The sequence below is a fragment of the Periplaneta americana genome, chromosome 17 (genome assembly GCF_040183065.1).
Source record: "Periplaneta americana isolate PAMFEO1 chromosome 17, P.americana_PAMFEO1_priV1, whole genome shotgun sequence".
Classification (NCBI taxonomy): domain Eukaryota; kingdom Metazoa; phylum Arthropoda; class Insecta; order Blattodea; family Blattidae; genus Periplaneta; species Periplaneta americana.
Window position 1 is genome coordinate 126,805,973 of NC_091133.1, and position 19,752 is coordinate 126,825,724.

At 36.3% G+C, this 19,752-nt stretch overlaps 1 protein-coding gene and 1 non-coding gene across 3 annotated transcripts in view; one reads left to right on the forward strand and one right to left on the reverse strand.

The window, feature by feature from the left end:
- Positions 1-8,373: 8,373 nt before the first annotated feature.
- tara (taranis) overlaps positions 8,374-19,752 on the reverse strand; it is a 114,765-nt gene continuing 103,386 nt past the window's right edge. For both annotated transcript variants that reach the window (XM_069816108.1, XM_069816107.1), the window contains one exon: positions 8,374-14,438. In XM_069816108.1, the coding sequence (XP_069672209.1) occupies positions 12,891-14,429 (1,539 nt within the window). In that variant the 5' untranslated portion in view covers positions 14,430-14,438 and the 3' untranslated portion in view covers positions 8,374-12,890. The remainder of the gene's footprint in view (positions 14,439-19,752) is intronic.
- On the forward strand, positions 15,496-15,569 carry TRNAS-ACU (transfer RNA serine (anticodon ACU)). Its single transcript has one exon. It is a non-coding gene; the product is annotated as a tRNA-Ser (tRNA).

A 19,752-nucleotide genomic window follows, 5' to 3' on the forward strand; every position in this document is an offset into this window, starting at 1 on the left:
TTAGCTCAGTAAGAAAGTATTTACCATGTTGCATCGGGGATGTCTAAATAATCCAGACCACTTTTGTTATATAACTTATGTAGGATATACATATTGCCTAAGCAGAGGTGTAATATTACAGATTTTGTGAAAAAGTCATACCATGCCTATTTTGGAATCAAACTTGGAGACCAAAGTAAAGCTTGGGCACCACACAAAGTATGTAGAGTATGCACTGAAGAGCTTCGTCATTTGATCAATTGGAAAAGACCGTTGCTATCTTTTGGAGTACCTATGGTTTGGAGAGAGCAGTCGAACCATAGTAATGACTGCTACTTCTGTTCATGTGATGTGAAGGGGTACGATTCTAAATATAAAAATCAAATCGTGTATTCAGTTGTCAGCCATTTTACCTGTGCCTAATGTACCAATCCCTGTGCGACCAGAAAATCTTACACAAACATCATTCTATTGGTACTGACAACGTGAAATAGGTTTTAAATACTTTTTCTCCGAATTTATGCTAAAACTTGGATTTCCAAAATATGACCTAAGTGAATGGAGACTGTTCATTGATGCTTCCAAGCGAAGTTTAAAGGATTTTCTCCTTCATAAGGGAAACATTTTTGCTTCAATGCCCGTTGCCTATTCAGTGATCCTCAAAAAATCATACACAAATTTGCAGCTGCTCTTATTACGACTGGACTATAGGAACACAACTGGCGAGTTTGTGATGATTTCAAAGTTCTTACTATGTTGCTGGGTCAACAATCTGGTTTTACCAAATTTCCATGCATTCTTTGCCTGTGGGATAGTAGGACACGAGTTGATCGCTGGACTATGAAAGACTGGCCACCTCGACAAAATTTGGAAGTCGGTTGTAAGAATGTTGTGCGCCAAAGCCTTGTTGAGTTCTTCTAAAGTTGTGCTGCCATCTCTCCACATCAAGCTTGGCTTAATGAAACAGCTTGTAAAAGCTTTAAATAAGGAAGGAGGCTGTTTTAAGTATATATGTGAGAAATTTCCACTACTATCTGAAGCAAACTGAAAGAAGATATATATTTAATGGTCCTGACATAAGAAAACATGTCTGGTGCAGCATTTAGAAACAGTATGGATGAAAAGGAGAAATCAGCATGGATGTTGTTTTGTGAAGTTGTTTTAAAATTTCTTGGCAACAAGGATCCTAATTACCGAAACATTGTGGCTAACATGCTTGAAGCATACAAGGAATTTGGTTTTGTAACATGAGTATCAAAATTTTCTGTTTTCTCTGCTAGATTATTTCGCCGAAAATCTAGGATTTTTCAGCTAAGAGTAAGATGAACGATTTCACAAGGATCTGCAGGAGTTCGAAAGAAGATACCAGGGACACGGGAGCATCAGTATGCTTCGTGATTATTGTTGGATGTTAAAGCGTGAAATACCTGAAGAGAAACATAAAAGAAAGAGGAACAGGAGGACTTTCTCAACTAAGAAGCAAGTGGTGTAATTTTTTGTGTGATACATTGTGCTAATTTATACATCCAATAGTGAAGTAAACAAGACAAAACAAAGCAAAAATACTCTAGTGACATATATGAACAACCATACACATAATATCAGCAAGTTGTGTCTTTTAAATATGGTTTTTGAATTTAAAATAAAAAAGTGAAATGAAAAAGTTTGTGATGAAATTCACGTATTTATAAAATACATTTAAAGTGATTTGCAAACAAACCTGACGTGATAGAAGCAAACGGGTTGAAAATTCGGATTCAGCACATCGACATTATATAAAATCACATTACTTAGTTTAGGCAACAAACACAAAGTTGAAATTCGCAGGCTAGTGTAATTAGATATTCCAACATTCATCTTGGATAGTACCACGTAAGAAATTAATGTGAATTAAGTCTATAGTTTGGTCAAATATCACTATTAACACGAAAAAGTAGGATTCATTTTGTGAAAAGTCTGAAGTCTTGCAACATTCTGTATTATGTATCATAGAACTTGAATAATTTGCATCATAGAACTTATTTTTCAATACATACAGTATCTAGCCTATAAAGATAATATAACTTGGAAGGGACATTTTAAATTGAATTTCTATTTCTTATTGTCACTCATATCATGCATGTAAACTTATATTAAGTAGGATTTCATAAGATAACACAAGATGTTGTCCTGTGCCGTGGCGTCGCGGTCTAAGGCATCCTGCCTGAGACTCATGTTACGGAATGCGCGCTGGCTTCAGTCCTCATGAGAGAAGAAATTTTCTCATGAAATTTCGGTCAGTGTATGAGACCAGTGCCCATCCAGCATCGTGATGCACTTGGGGAGTTACGATAGGTAGCAAAATCCGGTTATGAAAACCAGCTATAACGGCTGGGGGGCTCATGGTGCTAACCACATGATACCTCCATTCTGGTTGGATGATCGTCCACCTCTGCTTCAGCATGTGGCCGTGAGGACTGCAGCCGGCTGGTCGGTCTTGGCTCTTCGTGGGCTGTAGCACCACGGATTAGTAACGTAAGATATTATATTTTGAAAGGGATATTAGAAATTGAATTTCTATATCTTAATTGTCACTCTTACCATGTGCAAACTGACATTAACCTGGGAGAAGGCGCATAGAGGAGAAAAGACAGCACTTTGTTTAAAATATGCATTACTTTAATGGTAGGAAACCTCTGACCTCCTCACTCTTTCATATCCTTAATTAGTGTCTTGTTGGCAATTTGTGCACCTGAAATAATCAAAGTTGTGCTCTATTTCGAAAAGATGCTTGTTCTTTTTATAGCACGGTGTTTTTGACTGCGTGGGCTCTCTCATGTTAGAGCATGAAAATATAGTCTCCCGTATCCCATTACGGTGCGCGTTGCACTGAACTGGCAGCATTGTGATGGCGTGACTCCCTCACTCAATCATAACCTTAATTAGAGCATTGTTGACATTTTGTGTACTTGCAACACTCATAGTTGTGCACTTATACTTACGTTCCCGTTCTTTCTGTGTTGTCGGGTGATCCTCACGTCATATATATAACAGCTTACTTTTCTGTTTTGCGTTTTATATGAAGAACGATTCTGCAGTATTCATAAAATATTTACATATTATTTGTGTAACTTTATTAGTTCTGTTAACATTACTTCCGTAATATCAGATGGGATTTATTGTGAAATGTAAAACATATCGCGGGTGCTCGTGTAAAGGGGGTTAAGTAAAATTGCAAGGTATGTAAACTTCTCTCCTTTGGTACTGAACAAAACCCCTTTGTCACAAAATACGGAGCACTGTAACTTCATCATAGATGGAAGAATGACTTAACCCCTTTAACACAAAAGAAAAGTAATTGTGGATAGTTCAAATCTGTACTTATTCCAGTTTAGCCAAATCATACTTAACCCCCTTTACACGAGCACCCGTGATATTATTTCATATTTTCTACATAATATTGTAATATTCATTTCTGCGGAATTTTTCTTGTTGTGTTACTTTATTTTTATGAAAGCATTATAATATTCTTCCTCATTCGTATTCAACCATTGTGTAGCTGCAATTTAGATTATAGCATTAAAGAAAAAATAAATACTGTAATTAATTTTTGAAACACTAAAAGAATGTAATGCGAAAATGTAATAAAATGTTCCAAGGTTGTATTATAAACAATTTTGTAATGTTTAAAATAAAAATAATATCACGAGACAAAATGCTCAAACAAAAATCAGTAAGTTGAGCTTAATATTATATTTTCAGCAGCATGGTCTTTTTTATGGCATGCACCTCATGTTATAATCCATGTGCGCTTTCTCCTGACTTAAGTACGATTTAATCATCATCATCATCATCATAATCATGAACATCTAGGCTTAGAATCGTTTTGGTCTGTTCCTGTGGATCTTTCCAATGCTGTCTTCCCAGATGTTGATGTCCTCGTGGTTTGTATGCAATAGTCAAAAGGATAAATATGGGAGATGATCTTTCTTCATATTGAGGATATGGTAGCTTCAATTTTTCTGATATTGAATATCATTCACTATATTTGAAGTATATCCCAAATATTTATGATTTATATTAACAAAATAGAGTTGATGGAAAATAAATTTACCTACTGTATACAAGAACTGAATATACACTGGTGGCCATAATTCTGGAAACTTTCTGTTTTTGTACTGAATTATTATAACATTTGTATTGATTCACAGATTTATACAATTAAAAATGTTATTCGTGACTGACCCGTTAATTATGGGGTTATAATAAAGGTATTATAATAAATCCTAAATATTTTAATAATAAATAATTACCAAGTGGAAATTATGCTCTTGTCGTTTAAGATCTAAATATTAATTTCAGATTTCATTATAATTTCCCATTATTTACTGTAATAAAAACTAGTCCATTGTCTAGTTTAAGATTATTGTATCTCTTTAGAAGATTTCCTTCGATCTTTCAGTACTAATCGACAAATCTGCCTCACATCTCTTGGACTTACTTTAGGTTTTCTACTAGTCCTAAGTGTTGTTTTACGAGATTTTGTGGATTTGTACTTCTGCCATACCTTCTGGATGCCAGACACTGTAGCACCATTACCAAGTTTTCTTGCAATTTCCTTGATTGTGTAGCCTTCTTCTCGAAGTGTGACTGCCCTAGAAGCTGTTCAGTCCTTTCGTGGATCCATTGTGATAAAATGATCAATAAAGTTTGTTGTAAAGCAATCAGGTGTTCATCTAACGAAATCTTAAGTCAGACAACTGGTAGAAACACACTAATAATGTCCACATTTTATGCTAACATTACTCAACAATGCTTCTACCGATCAACAATAATCTTAAAATCAACACTGGACTAGTTTTTATTGCAGTAAATAATGGGAAATTATAATGAAATCTGAAATTAATATTTAGATCTTAAACGACAAGAACATAATTTCCCACATAGTAATGATTATTTATTGTTAAAATGTTCAGGATTTAATATAATACCTTTATTATAACCCCATAATTAACGAATCAGTCACGAGTAACATTTTGAATTGTATAAATCTGTGAATCGATGCAGATGATTTAATAATTCAGTACAAAAACAAAACGTTTCCAGAATTATGGCCACCAGTGTATATAAGTTGCACGAAAATATTATATTTGTCTCATTTCTGGAAAAAAAAAAAAATGTTCTAAAATTAATCTCGGCCTATCCTAGATTCTCTGTTTTATCACTTGTCTATTTACAACCCATGTATTCCTCACTTCAGTGAGAGATACGAAATGAATATTAATACATGGGAAGTGAAAGGACTTCTTTTTGGCGCTAGGGGAACTTCATTTAAGTTAACCAAAACCATTCTCCTTTCTCTTAAATTTTCTAATGAGGACATTAACAAAATTTGTCTAACGGTATTGAGAGATTAATTATCCATTTTACACAATCACTTGTATAATACTATGTAATTTTTTTTTTACTTCATTTCATTACTCTTCAATGTATTTTCATCTCATGTTTCTCCGAAATCAAATTGTACTTTATTTTTAAATTTATCATTGTTCCGTATTCTCTCCGCAATCATATTGTATTTTTGATTTAACCTCTGCTTTGTATTCTGGATCCTAGTGGTCAGTCGTAGTTTTCGGCCAGATGTCCCAAATTGTGCAATTTGTGTATAGCTAATGCGCAGTTGTTTTTTCTTTATTCTATTCATTCAACTGAATTAGAAATAGAAAGTCTGACATTCATAGGTAAGAAGCCAATAAGAAGAAAAATCGTAACTGAAGACATCCTGTTAGGATAAACAATAAATAAAACTATTTGAAGTGTCATTTATAGTATGGATGTTGGAAAAGATAATGAGATTGGAATCACAGTTACTAGTTGCTAGGCTTATTAAATCAATATTGAATTATAGTTGTGTAGTTTCAGTTTACAACTTATCAATCTATAGATATTTGATAGCTGTCCCAACCAGGGTTTAATAATCGGCCTCCTAATCAATTCTAAAAGAATATTTATATTTAATTCAATTTTTTCTTTAATAGAAATCCTAGTTAGGTAGGCTATCACTGAAAAATTTATTGGAAATGCAAGAAAGAATTTAGGCTACAACACAAATTATATTTTATAAAGAATATATACGATGATTAATTATGCAAATCGATGATTTCAGTGCAGTGGAGGATATCATCTCCAGGGTGCTGTCAGAAACTTTTAATTTTCGGAAGACTTCTAAGGACTCCCGTGGGATTGTGCCTCTAGCCCCAATCATAATTCCTATAATGTCCCATGTCTTGATGTTATATTTGGTCCCCAAATCACTGCAGCATGGCAGATAAATTGCACGTTTTTCTTTGCAGACTTCTCTAGGTTGTTCCTCGTTGTTCTCAAAACGGACTGTGGGATCTAGAATGAGTCCACAATTTTTTTTTTCGGTCAGTACAGAATTAATTTTCTGTTTTATTACATTGCAAAGTTATATTTCCACAAATATTATCGACTTATTTAAAAAGTCATCTTCAGGTGGAGAACAAAATAAATGGCACATTGAATACAGGTGATATACAGTGAGAGAACATTTGTGCATATTATAAAAGTGAACATGTATAAAAGCATTATAAAATTATATTTAAAGACTCAATTAAAGTGTGGTCATCATTATAAGACTAATTTTAACACATTACAAGTTTCATTAAATGTTATTTATTGCATGCCAAAATGACTTAGAAGCACTCTAGTACCGGTATTCACATATAATTTTGTAATGCTTTTATACGTGTTCAATTTTATAATATGTACAAATGTTCTCTCACTGCATATCACCTGTGTTCAAAGTGCCATTCATTGTGTTCTCCATCTGAAGGTGACTTTTTAAATAAGTCGAAAATATTTGTGGAAATATAACTTTGCAATGTAAAAAACAGAAAATTAATTCTGTATTAATATATATTAATAAGTTATAGACTGAAACTACAAAACTATAATTTAATATAAATTTCATCTTATCTGAAATCAACTCTCAAATTGACTTTCTAAAGTATTAAATCAAGTTTAAAACTTCATCATTTAACCAAACTACCGTACTGAGATCTACAGTACTTTGGCCATTCTGTCACCCATATATTACGCAAGCGAAATTTGTACTAGAAGGAAATAGGCCAATATCAACAGAAATTAAAAATTCTTCCAAACAACAAGATATGTCTTATTGGCTCATAAAATAATTCTGTAATTATACAGGAATATTGTTACAGAAAATTGATAAGTATGTCGTGAAAAACTTATATTTTTTTATGTTCTTCATCTTAATACAGTAGAACTTGTTTATAGCGACCTCGTTTTGTGCGACACCTCGCTTATAACATCAAATATTCTGTGATCCCAACTAATTCCCCATAAGACATATGCTTTTCTACCTTGCTTAATACACAAACGTATATGCGTCTACGTCGCATATAATGTCATTTTCAACCTCAGTTTGGAATACGATTTTCTAAGAACTGAAGTATTTTAAGAAATGTTTTGTTGAAATCTGGTAACCTGGCATATTTTTTACTATCCCCTTCTGTCATAGGTCTCTGGAATGCAGGCAGATTCCCCACCACATTGTAACCCGCCCAAATTCATGCGGTATTAAAATTAAGGGTACCTATGTGCTGTCAGTTTTGACAGGAAGTTTTCACTAAGTGCACGCATTTTAACGCAGTATGGCCACTAAAAGAAAAGTTTTAATGTTGGAAGAAAAGTTAAAGTGATTCATAAAATTGAGAATGAAATTAAAAAAGCTTACGTGTGTCGTGAGTTTGGCCCAGTTAATTCCAAAGTCCAAACGATTTGGAAGAGCAAGGATAAAATTGTTGCTGCATTTGAACAGAATGGATCGAAGCTAGGGGAGGCAGCAGTGAAATTGTAACTGAAATAATAAACATACTCGTAGAACGTAAGTAAGAACGTGTTTTGGGCAAGTAGGAGACAACAGAGTAAAACGACTGATTAAGTGACTCCTAAGTAAGGACATTTGGTAAGCAGGCCTACTGAACAAATTGTTTTAATACAGAACACTGTACTTATAATTGTACATGTATTTTATTATGTTCATGGTAGGCTTAAAAGTGAATACATAAATCTAAAATAAGCCTAATTTTGTTATTTTTCATTTTCCACCTCACTAGACTGATAATATGAATCTCAGTTACTACGACACTCGTTTATAACAACACAATTTTTAAGGTCCCTTGGTTGTCGTTATATCCAAGTTCTACTGTATATTGATAGCACAGATCGCACTGCAGGGTATTGTGAAAGGAAAAGGTTTACCAGAAGTTATCAACAAATCTATAATGCAAAATGGATTAACATTGTTCTTTAGATTTGTTAATTCCTGTGATAAGAGTTAATTGAAAATAATGTTTATACTCGGTATTATTTTGGAAACCATTGTTTATTGCTCATTGCTTTTGTTTCTGGTTCTGTACAAGGACGTAATATGTATCTATTCACAGCATTTGAATAAATACATCTACCTAGTTCAATATAAACTATTACTTATTATAAAGCACAGTATCATTTACGTTAGTTGCCGCTCTCCCTAATCCAATAAAATATCTTTGGCTTTGAAAATATACAAACATTTTTGTACATTAATGCCATTGTTTCTTTCACATCCTGTCATTGGAATCAACATTGAAGACAAGGTGGAAAAAGTTCTGATTCACGTAATTTGGGATTCAAATTTTTTAACTGTAAGCATTAGCATTTTAATTCTAGAAAATATACAGACATTACAAAATTTCAGGCATTATATGCTTGTATATAAATCAGAGATGCAAACAAGATGTATGAGCTGAAAAATTATCTACTTCCGTCACAAATGAAAGCCTGCAGTATAAAAACATTGTATTCTGCATAGTAAAACATGCATATTTTCCTTCTGACATCAGTGGTGAAGTCTGACAAATTTTTGCACATTGATACAAAATATGTATGTATATTCATCAATGAATAATATGGAAGCTACATTACTATGGAAAAATAAGTTTCGTGTATGCGGAAATTTGTATATCTTAAGCTGATTGTAAATATCTGCTATATTTATGGAAGACGAAAATAAATTGCTTATAATTGTGGAAGTAAAATTGCCCATGAACGGAATTTTATGTTTCAAATCACTGCTCAATGAAGTTTGCATCCCTAACATACACAGAGTAGAAAATTGTTGACATGCACCTGCTCTAAGTTTGCTATGTTTTCAAAATCTTTTTTTAAATAGATAAGTTATTTCAACAAGTTAATTTCAAAAACAGGATGGCCCCTTAACCAGGATACCATTAATAGAAAGGGTATTCGGAAACACAACAAACAGATGGGTCAGGGCAATTCATGTGACACTTCCGTTGAGGTTGAAAAAGTAATCCGTATTTTTTTTGTTATGTTTGGTGTTTATCCATGTAAATACGGTTGTACTTCAACAAATAAGAGTTCCATGCTTAAAACCTTTATTAAAACTCTTATTAACTGTCTTTCCTTGCAATTTTAACAGCCTCAACAAACTCCAGTCACATTATTATAAAAACCGATCAACTTTAACCACTTTTTTTTTTGTTTAGTTTTTCAATATAAAAAGGACATGAAAATAACAATTTTCCATACATTAGCACTAATGATTGTACATTATTGTTCCATAATTTGAATCTGGTCAGGTGTGGCATCAACATGACCAAATTGCTTGCAATTGGGAAAATATCAAACACAATTTGGCCATGAATTTCACACATAGGAAATAGTAATTATTACTAGATTTGCCTAAACATCACATGTATAGCAGAAGTATTGTAGATGGTGGATGATGTACAACATTGTAACATAGGGTTCCATTTTTCGTCAATCACTGGAATCTTCCATTCATTTCTGCCGAACTTGCATAATGGCACCAATGTAACTATCCTCTGTTTCAATTACAACTGACAGATATTACAGGGATAACAGAGTAATGGTTAGATAAGTATTAAGACCCATCAACACCATAAAGCAATGCTGATCGAATAAAAATGGTAGCATGTTGTTTATGCTGTTTAATTTCACACCAATTACCATTTAGAATACAGCCTACCATATATGCAAGTGTCATGGTACATTTGTAGTAAACTGTATTTCATTCACACATGAATGGATTTTTCACCACAGCTGTGCCAATGAATTAGTGATGACAATTTGGAAGATAACCAATTAGAGACTGATAGGAAGATGATTCAGGTTACTCCTACTCATTACGTTCTCTTGTACAGTAATAGATTTTGATATATTAACCAACATTAGCAGCCAATGTGTTAGATGTAACAGAATTGTACATAATATCACAGCACAATAATTTTCAAATTGTCCATCAGAGGGCACTGGCGATGCTGCGTTGACCACATCATTTCTCCAACAAATATCACAACCAATCACTTTGGCCATTTCAAAGCTTTGTTTAACAGTACAGGGATGACTGTTTTTCCATAGGTCGCTTCCCCGTCCTCTCGAACAGGGTATAATACGGATAATGGGAACAAGGTTGAGATCACAAAAGTTTGAAGCTTTAAACAATTACTTCAAGTCCCATGGAAATATTTCATACCCTTAATTGTGTGTTGCTTATTCGCTATGTGCCGATTACTATTTCTATTTTCTTGCTGGAGAAATGAACTGGTCCACAGTGAAGCACAGCTTGTGGGTGACACGTTGTGAAACATTCATAATGGTATCCTGAGCTACACAGATCAGCTACTTGTAAAATTGTGACATTTTCTTATTTGTTATATATAATATTAATACTCTATGATGATAAGATGATAGCCAGAAGGACAATGCAGTACTGATGACGTCAGTCTTCAGGACCAACCACAACGCCCACCTCCAGTGGAACGTCCTCGGACTAGACTTTGTTTGATAATCAAAATATTAATATTGTTATATAATTATTATATTTATTGGGAAGCTTCATCCTGGATGATTTCAAAATATATTTATATAGATATATATGATTTCTTACTATTTACATTATACAATCCCTTCATATAATATGTTTAATATTTACAGTGGGTGGTCCAAATGACTGATCATCAATCAAAAGTAATGTCCTTTTGGCTATCAAAGCATATTATAAAGGAATACCTCTTGTTTATTTTACAAAATACCTACTTTACATCTACCCACGCCACGGTGAGTATATTTACACTGATGGTTCAGCAGTATAAAAGGTTTGGAAGAATATGTCAAAATATGAGAACTACTCTCAGTTTCTTCTACAACATATGCCATAATTATGTTTAGACAAAATAATTAATCCCAATTTAGCTTAAAATACTTCCATCCTTTGTCTGGTGAACCATTAGTTATCTGTGGAACGTTTCATACTGTTTAGGCTTATAGTTCAAATAACTCTTCCTGTCTTTCCCATCATCCTCAGCAACAGGACAAGTCAATGTTGTAAAAATAAATGTATGTAGCATAACTACAAACTTTCATATTTGTAATAGCTATATCACATCATAATTTATTTCAAAGAGAGATTGCTACTGTATTGGATATTTGTACAAATTTACCTCGTTTTCTTGGATTTTGAAAGATGCTTCCAATTGTTGGCATATGTCGTATATTTCTACCCAGTGAAGTCTCGGTACCGGTAATTTTTTTTTTCTTTCAACATAAATATTAATAGTGTTAATAAGGCAGTGCAAAAATGAGATCATAATCAAAGATATTAATTATGTTGAAATAACACTTTCTGCGAGATTGGTATGATAGACATGCCACATTAAACTTTTTCTGAAATGGACAGATGTGCTTCAAACAGTATGAAATTCTCCACTGCCTATGTACAAATGGACATGATTTGTCACTTGGGGTTGTCATAGTAGGCTCGAAGGCCTACTTCACAGCAAGGAATAAAAACCCTTGTACACACTAGCAACATCTACATGAGCCTTTCTGTGCACTTTCAAGAAGCATCACTTATTCGATGCCAAAAATCAATAGTGAAATCTCTTCAGTGCACCATTATGTATCTTCAAAAATATATCCTTTGATCTTTTAAAAATGCTAATGTAAATATATAGTAAGAGGAAAGAAGAAGAAGAAGATAATTACTGCAGTCATTAGGTGAAAAATCAATATGGCAACAGTTACTTAAAAATATCCATGGCAACATAGGATAACTTTACTTTAAGTTGTCAGAAATTTAATAGTAATAATAATAATAATCATAATAACGATAATAATAATATTAAGTGTCGTTGAGCATGCTTAGCAATGATTTGAGCAGTATGTTGCACTGAAACTTTAGAGAAACAAGTCAAAACCGACTTTGCACCAGTAATGAAATATGGACTTGACGCATTGGTGATACTCAACTGGGTAACTGTGTAAAACTGTATGCTATTTGGGAGTAAATGTGCAGCAGCATGCTATAATTTCTGATAGGCCTACCGAGAATGAAAAATAATGCAACAACGAACCATTTGTAAAGTCTTGCTACTAATTCAAAAAAGTCTAAATTGCAATTCCTGTGGCTCTTTTCAATGGTATCTTGTCCTGCTCATGCAAAACAATCACTGCAGCATTATTGTGAAGTACAAGTTTCAGACAGGGTTTAAAATATCCACCATGTGGTCTGGGACTAAGTAATAACTCGCAGCTTAAGTTTTCTACAAAGGACCATGGACTGTCAAGTCGGATTTCAAATTCGCACGCTTTCTCCGCCTATGGACAGCCCTTCACAACCTGAGCACAGTAAGATCAATAAACTGAACAACCAACCGGTAACCTTGATGATGTTGGTAGCCAACGTTTGCTTGGACGAATCACATGCAATAATCACCGATGATTCAAGACAGGCAACACTTGGAAAGTCAGTTGCATCACAGATGTGAAGTCCTGGTTGCCTGCCCTGAGCTTTCTCATTACGTTCCAACAAGCACATGCATGATACTGTCCAGTTCTCCTTCTCCTTGCCGCCCCGAAAACTCCGAAGAGGGGACGGACTTGAGGATGTCATCGGCACTCAGCGGCGTCAGTTTCCAGCTCGGAAGGAAGTCATCAAACTCGTGGCCTAGGTCCATGTCTCCCAACAGTCCGAGAGAGCCAGACGAGTCACTGGGACCTAGGCCAGGTAACGAAGATGACGACGAAGAGGACGAGTGGGAGGGGGACGAAGGGTACAGCTCGTTGTTGTTGAGGGGGTCCAGGTCCGACTGACTCGACAAACTGAGGACCGAGCCCCAGTTGATGCCTCGACCCGACTCCTCATCACCTACTCCCGAGTCTGTCTCGTAGCTCGGATGAACAGGACTGGGGAACGGCGTTGCACGTCCCGATGTAGAAAGATCCCGCAAGTTTTGCTCGTACTGAGGAACGATCTCAGGACAAGGGTTCATAGAACGGTACGCTGTATTCGGGGGAGGGTAGCTCATACTGGGAGCAGGCACTTCGGGGAACTGGGGGTGGTGGTAGCTCGGATCTGGGTCCACAGCCGGATGAGGTGTTGGGGCGGGCGGTGGTGGCACAGGTGCCTGAACTGTACCGGTAGCGTTGTTGAAGAAGAACCCTTCCTGCTCCATCTCTCGTTCGATGTACCTCAAGGTGTTGCATATGAGCACAGATCGATGGAGGCTGGGGTCCGGGAACTGTCTGTATCTACCCAGCTTGCACATTGAGATGTTGAGCACCGCAAGTCGTCTCTGGCGGTAGCATGCCGTGTTTGGTCCCTGGCTACACCAGTTAGTCCGACTGCCATCACAGCACTTCGAGTTTGTTGCACCACTGTTACTACTGCTTGCACTGTTCGCATTACTACTACTAGCACCACTTACATACCTCGCACTTGAACTGCCGAGGTCCAGGTACGACTTCCCATTTTCATCACAGCGAATCGTCTGCTGGGAACTCGTGTCCTGGCCGTAGTATTCAGACGCGTCACTCCCGCCTTGAGGCCCCCAGTACTGAGGAACACTTCGCGAAGGGTAGTGCTGCTGCCTGGGGCCGTACTGTGCTGCCGAAGCACTACCGGAGTATCCCCCTTGGTCTTCCGTCGCGCCATAGTAACCCATCGGCTTCAGTTCCACCGGATGCGCGTAGCACCCTGACCCTACTTCAGCATTGTCCCCACTATAGCGCACACACTGGTACCCTCTCCCTGCGGGCAAGTACTTTCCTGCCTTCTCCTCCTCCTCGTCTTCATCTTCATCCTCATCCTCGTCCTCATCGTCGTCGTCCTCGATGAGTTCAGCCTCGGTTGAATTGCTCCCCAGCAGGGTAGATGCCAGCACGGAGCTGGTGCTGTCCACCCTCCACTCGTCCAGGTCTGGGGCGGGGACCACGTCCACCACAGCTTCGCGTACAGTCTCCTCCGTGCGGCCTACTTTGGCCGGTTGAGGAGCCTGCTGTCTCTTCCCGTCATCTTCAAGCTTGCGTTTACTTGCTGTAACTTGGAGCCCCATCATGGCAGGGCTCTGCAACACAAGAAAACAACGATATTAATCGTCTGCCTTGGCCAACATAGAACACTAATTTTTTTTCTATTCAGTCCTCGTTTCCGGAGATCCTACTTCATGAAGACAATCACAATGACTGGCCTGAGAAGACTGGTGAAATATTTATCATGCCTTGGATTGTTATCTCCCAGCGGCCAGATAAAGATAGATAGATTGGACATCGTAAGTAATGCAGCAGTTTCAACAATAATATTTAAAATACAGAAAACTGGCTGTTGAACTTTTAATGAACTGTAAATCCAGCCACTTACTGGTGAAAACCAAACAGCATATTTACATTCGTTTTCAGAATCCTGAGTTCGAAAACAGAATAGATCAATCATATATCAATCAACAGGAGTTTTAAAGAATAAGTTTCCTATCTTGACATATAGCATAGAAAACATACAGTGCACAAAACCCTGAAACAACATACACCATATATCCTTGCTGCTCACTTATTTGTTCTCCGTAAAAACCTTAGATATTTTATCTAATTCAGTGACATGTAAAATTTCAATTATAAAGAAAATTTATTAACTGAATTCATATTTTGCCTCCCAAGGCAAACGAATGGTTGGTACATTAAAGTAGACACCCAATTCTCCTCATATATGCTAACGAAAATCATGTTATTTTTATACAAACGCTGAAATCGTTCTTAAGTATAGTAACAACACATCAATATTAAAATTTTTCATTCGCTATTAAAAGTATCGTAAGTAGCAAAATTATATCTCTACTGACAATGTTAATTTGTACTTTCAGCAAGAGAGTGGACATATACAGATGTTGCATTGTATCTCTGTCGATAAGTGACGGCTGAATTTCAAGTGGGTTAACTTTGTCATGAGCATTGGAGTATTAAAAAGCATTACATTTGCATAATACATTCGTTTCTAGAGGTACGTTAACAGAAAGCCACAATTTAAGTCACACAGCATTTGTGTGCACTCATAATTGAGTTCTGGCGTCTTGTCTGCTCATTTGAGTTGTGTGGATATAAAGGAAAAATTGTGACTGTGTCGTGTATAATTCCTGGGGTAGCTCAGTCGGTAGAGCGTTCGCGCACTAAGCGAAGGGTCCCGGGATCGATACCCGGCCCCGGAACAATTTTTCCCTGAAAATAGATATTATTAATGTTTGTCAATTTAATCTAGTTCGTTGTGATGTGGGGGGGATTGAAGGTTGTATTTATGATATCTATAGCTTACAAAAATTTATTGAGACAGTTTTCTTGTTATATCTTTATCCGGTTCATAAAATAATGTGCACCCCAGATTATTGAAGTGTTTGTCATATAATTTTGTTATTCTTGGGCATTAACGGGATCATGCCGTCTAAATGACATGGTTTTGGTCTTATCTATAAAGTTAAACCATGTTTGTATATTTAATTATATACTGTACAAGCTTGAAAGTGGCATATGTTTGTAAGTTAAAGGAATTACTCAGTCATGGCTGTGCTGATGTAGTATATTCACTGGTTGCACTGTGGTTGGTAATACACAAGATTTTCCTCCCTGAGTCATCGCGAGGCTCGGTCGGTCTTTACAGTTGCGTCATCCAAGCCTTGAATTGCTCATGTTGCGAAGCATTCCTTCGTCGAGACTACAGACTACAGTCACCAACAGTCCTAGCAAAGCTCATTCTGAACTTCCATATGGACACAAGATTTGAATGCTTTAAATAATAATCTGAAAGCTGACATCGGCTTTACAACAACCGTTTATACTAAAACGAGAGTTAAATTTAATTCTGTACTGTCTCAAAACTTCCGATACTGCATAACCAGAGAGTTAATTTAAATTCTCTGCAGAAACTGTGAGAGATTTGTTGTGGATAATGCGTCCGTTGACATCTTTCAACGTCTTTAAACAATAGCAATATGCGTTACAAAAGCGGTATGTTGAAGTTTTCATGTTCGAGGAAAAGTTTGAAAAAGCAAAACGTAGTTGAGCATTTTTAATTTCCGAGAATTGAAAGAAAACATACCGCTCGTGTATCGTACATTATTTTGTGCGAAGATCGTTTATTACATACCTGAAAGAGGAATTTCTAATTAGTTGCAATGAAATCTCCATCTTGGTTTCTGTTCAACGACGGCAATTTTGGAAAACAAAAATATCTATCTTCAACATTGTTGCTTTAAAATGTTTTCTGTGTTTACTATATTCCAGCAGGCCGTGATATACGTCTGTCTTTTTTTTCCCCCAGTTTATAAATGCGAACTTAAAACAAACGGCTTCCTTAATGTTACATGCATCACGAAATGCAGTAACTTTAGTGGAGTTGTAGAGTTTACTTAATTTTTGCAAATAATTAAAAACAATAATTAACAGTGCAATTTAGGTGAAATTGCAGTGGTAAGTTTCCAATTTATAATTATTACTACATTGAACGTCTCTAAAAATAATATGTTAAAAGCCTAAAGCAGTAAAATGAATATGTCACTTAAGCGGTAAGAAGAGGAAAATTGTTATGTGTGTTCGGTTGGGAATACTGAATGTGGAATTTTAGACTTACCGCGGGTTGGTTTTGTGCGGAAACCAAGCAAATACGCACGATCTCGCACAAAAGTTCTTCGAGGCTTTTCGTGTCTTTTGTCAAATGTTAACACAAAAAGGTAACCGGCATACGGGGGAAAAAAAACTTTCTATGTGAGAATGAGCAGATTTTTCTAAAGATTGATTATAATAATGATGATGATGATGATAATGATGATGATGATAATAATAATAATAATAATAATAATAATAATATCGTCACCAGAATACCTCTTTGATGTGATATTTGAATATGCCACTGGCAGATTATTCCCAATTATTAGGACTTCCTTTCGTCATTTATTCTATTAACTCTCCATTACAAACTTCGTATAGATATATTTGGAAGCGATAAATCTGGACGTTTGGGTTACCAGTTCGTAAAGAATGGATCGCCCTGTACAGAGTGAACAGTAAGTAAACTAATGTAATTAATTTCAAGGGGTTATTCTTTGAGATATTTCAAATAAACAAGTTAAACGCTGTGTGGAAAAGCTTCGGGGCTTCTACCGCGTTGTCTTGGTGTTGGTGGCAGTTGTTGGATAAGGAAATAGTCTGCTTATATATATATATATATATATATATATATATATATATATATATATATATATATAAGAACTGGCAGACTGAAGATGGCCACAACACAGCGGTCGAAACGTCAGCCACCAACACCAAGACAACGCGGTAGAAGCCCTGAAGCTTTTCCACACACCATGTACACCAGCCGCGGAAGCCTACGCGAACAAAAAAGTTAAACACTTATTTTGCTCATTTTTGTTTCTTTTCGAGATAAAAATTATTTTATATGAAACATTTCGTAGCGTGTTTTGGGAAAGCCATTGATTTAATTCCCAATATGCTCAGTCAACTTAAGAGAGCAATGTATTATTATAATAAACGATTGAAAGAATTTTAGTTTGTCCTTTAAATGTGCAGAAATCTGATCCGAACAAATGTAACTTCTCGTTCAGCGAAGGATTTTACAAAGTTAAACTTGTTCGAATTAAATTTCTGCACATTTATAGGACAAAACTAAAATTCTTTCGATCATTTATTATCATAATACACTGCTCTCTTAGGGGGAAAGAAACTGGCCACCTGTCCCATTATCTCCTGGCCTAGTTGCCTCATAGGTGGTGCCTTCTTGGTATCACTTATGAGGTTCAGACCTGTCTTCGGACAGTTGACTACACAACAACTGCTCTCTTAAACTGGCTGAGCATATTGGGAATTAAATCAATGACTTCCCCAAAACACGTCAACCACATAAACCAAAAATTATCTCGAAAAGGAAGCAAAAACCAGTAAAATTGTATTAACATTTCTTGTTTGAAATATCTCAAAGAATAACCCCCTGAAATTAATTATATTAGTAATTGATTAACTAGCGGACTTACTCGTGTTAATTATGTAAGTCTGTGCGGCTTACAGCTGTTTCGGTGTTTCTTCACACCATCCTCAGAGCCTACTAGATCTCGGCGTCATCTCGAACTTCTCTGCCTGTTTTGTGGGTGCGTTTGATTGTTGAAAGGTGTTGAAAAGTGGAGTCAAATAGTGTGTGTGTACTGGCAGAGAAGTTCGAGATGACGCCGAGATCTAGTAGGCTATGAGGATGGTGTGATGAAGCACCGAAACAGCTGTAAGCCGCACAGACTTACATAATTAACACGAGTAAGTCCGCTAGTTAATCAATTACTTATATTCTAGTGTTAAAAGTAGTGTACGCAAGATTCAAAATGGATAATTATATTACTTACGGCTCATTCTGTATGAAGCTCCCAAAATCACATAACGCCCAGGGAAATTTCTGACAAAAGAAAGCACTGGGCATTTTATACAAATAATGTAAAGAAATGAACATACAGAATATGTTTTTTCTAAAACATTTTGGTGTACTTTTCCTGTTCGGAGGTTTCCTCGTGACCTGTCCCCCTGGCCAACTTTGATATTAACATCATTATTTCGGTGTAATCTCTTCCTCTTGATTTAATTGTAATAGCTTAACACGCTGTAACACGTAGATGTGGCATACTACAATATTATTTTATTAGGCCTACCGAGAGGTTGTATTTATTTATTTTATTGGGTTATTTTACGACGCTGTATCAACATCTAGGCTATTTAGCGTCTGAATGAAATGAAGGTGATAATGCCGGTGAAATAAGTCCGGGATCCAGCACCGAAAGTTACCCAGCATTTGCTCGTATTGGGTTGAGGGAAAACCCCGGAAAACACCTCAACCAGGTAACTTGCCCCAACCGGGATTCGAACCCGGGCCACCTGGTTTCGCGGCCAGACGCGCTGACCGTTACTCCACAGGTGTGGACCCGAGAGGTTGTAACATAACGTCAAATACAATAACTATTTTATAGATCAGTACGTAAGACATGTATGCACTGTTGTAATGTCATCGCAGTTGTTCATGTATAGTAAACGTATTCTGTTTGCCTGCTTCACATCCCTTGGAAGCACCTGTTTCATGACGATCCCCCTTACCGGAAGTCCATTTCTACTGTGGCATTACGAGAACCGTGGGACAGGAGCGACGTCGCGCGGTGCTCAGGTAACTGCCATTGTCTACAGGCAACTTCTTTCCAACGAGTACGCGGAAACACGACAATCATTATCTTATTCGTATTTTAACGATGCCGTATCAACTGCGGAGCATTTTCAGAACTGCAAAGAGTTATGTGGAGCCGAACGATAAATAAAATAATTACGGATAGCGAAATGGGATTCAGAAATTGA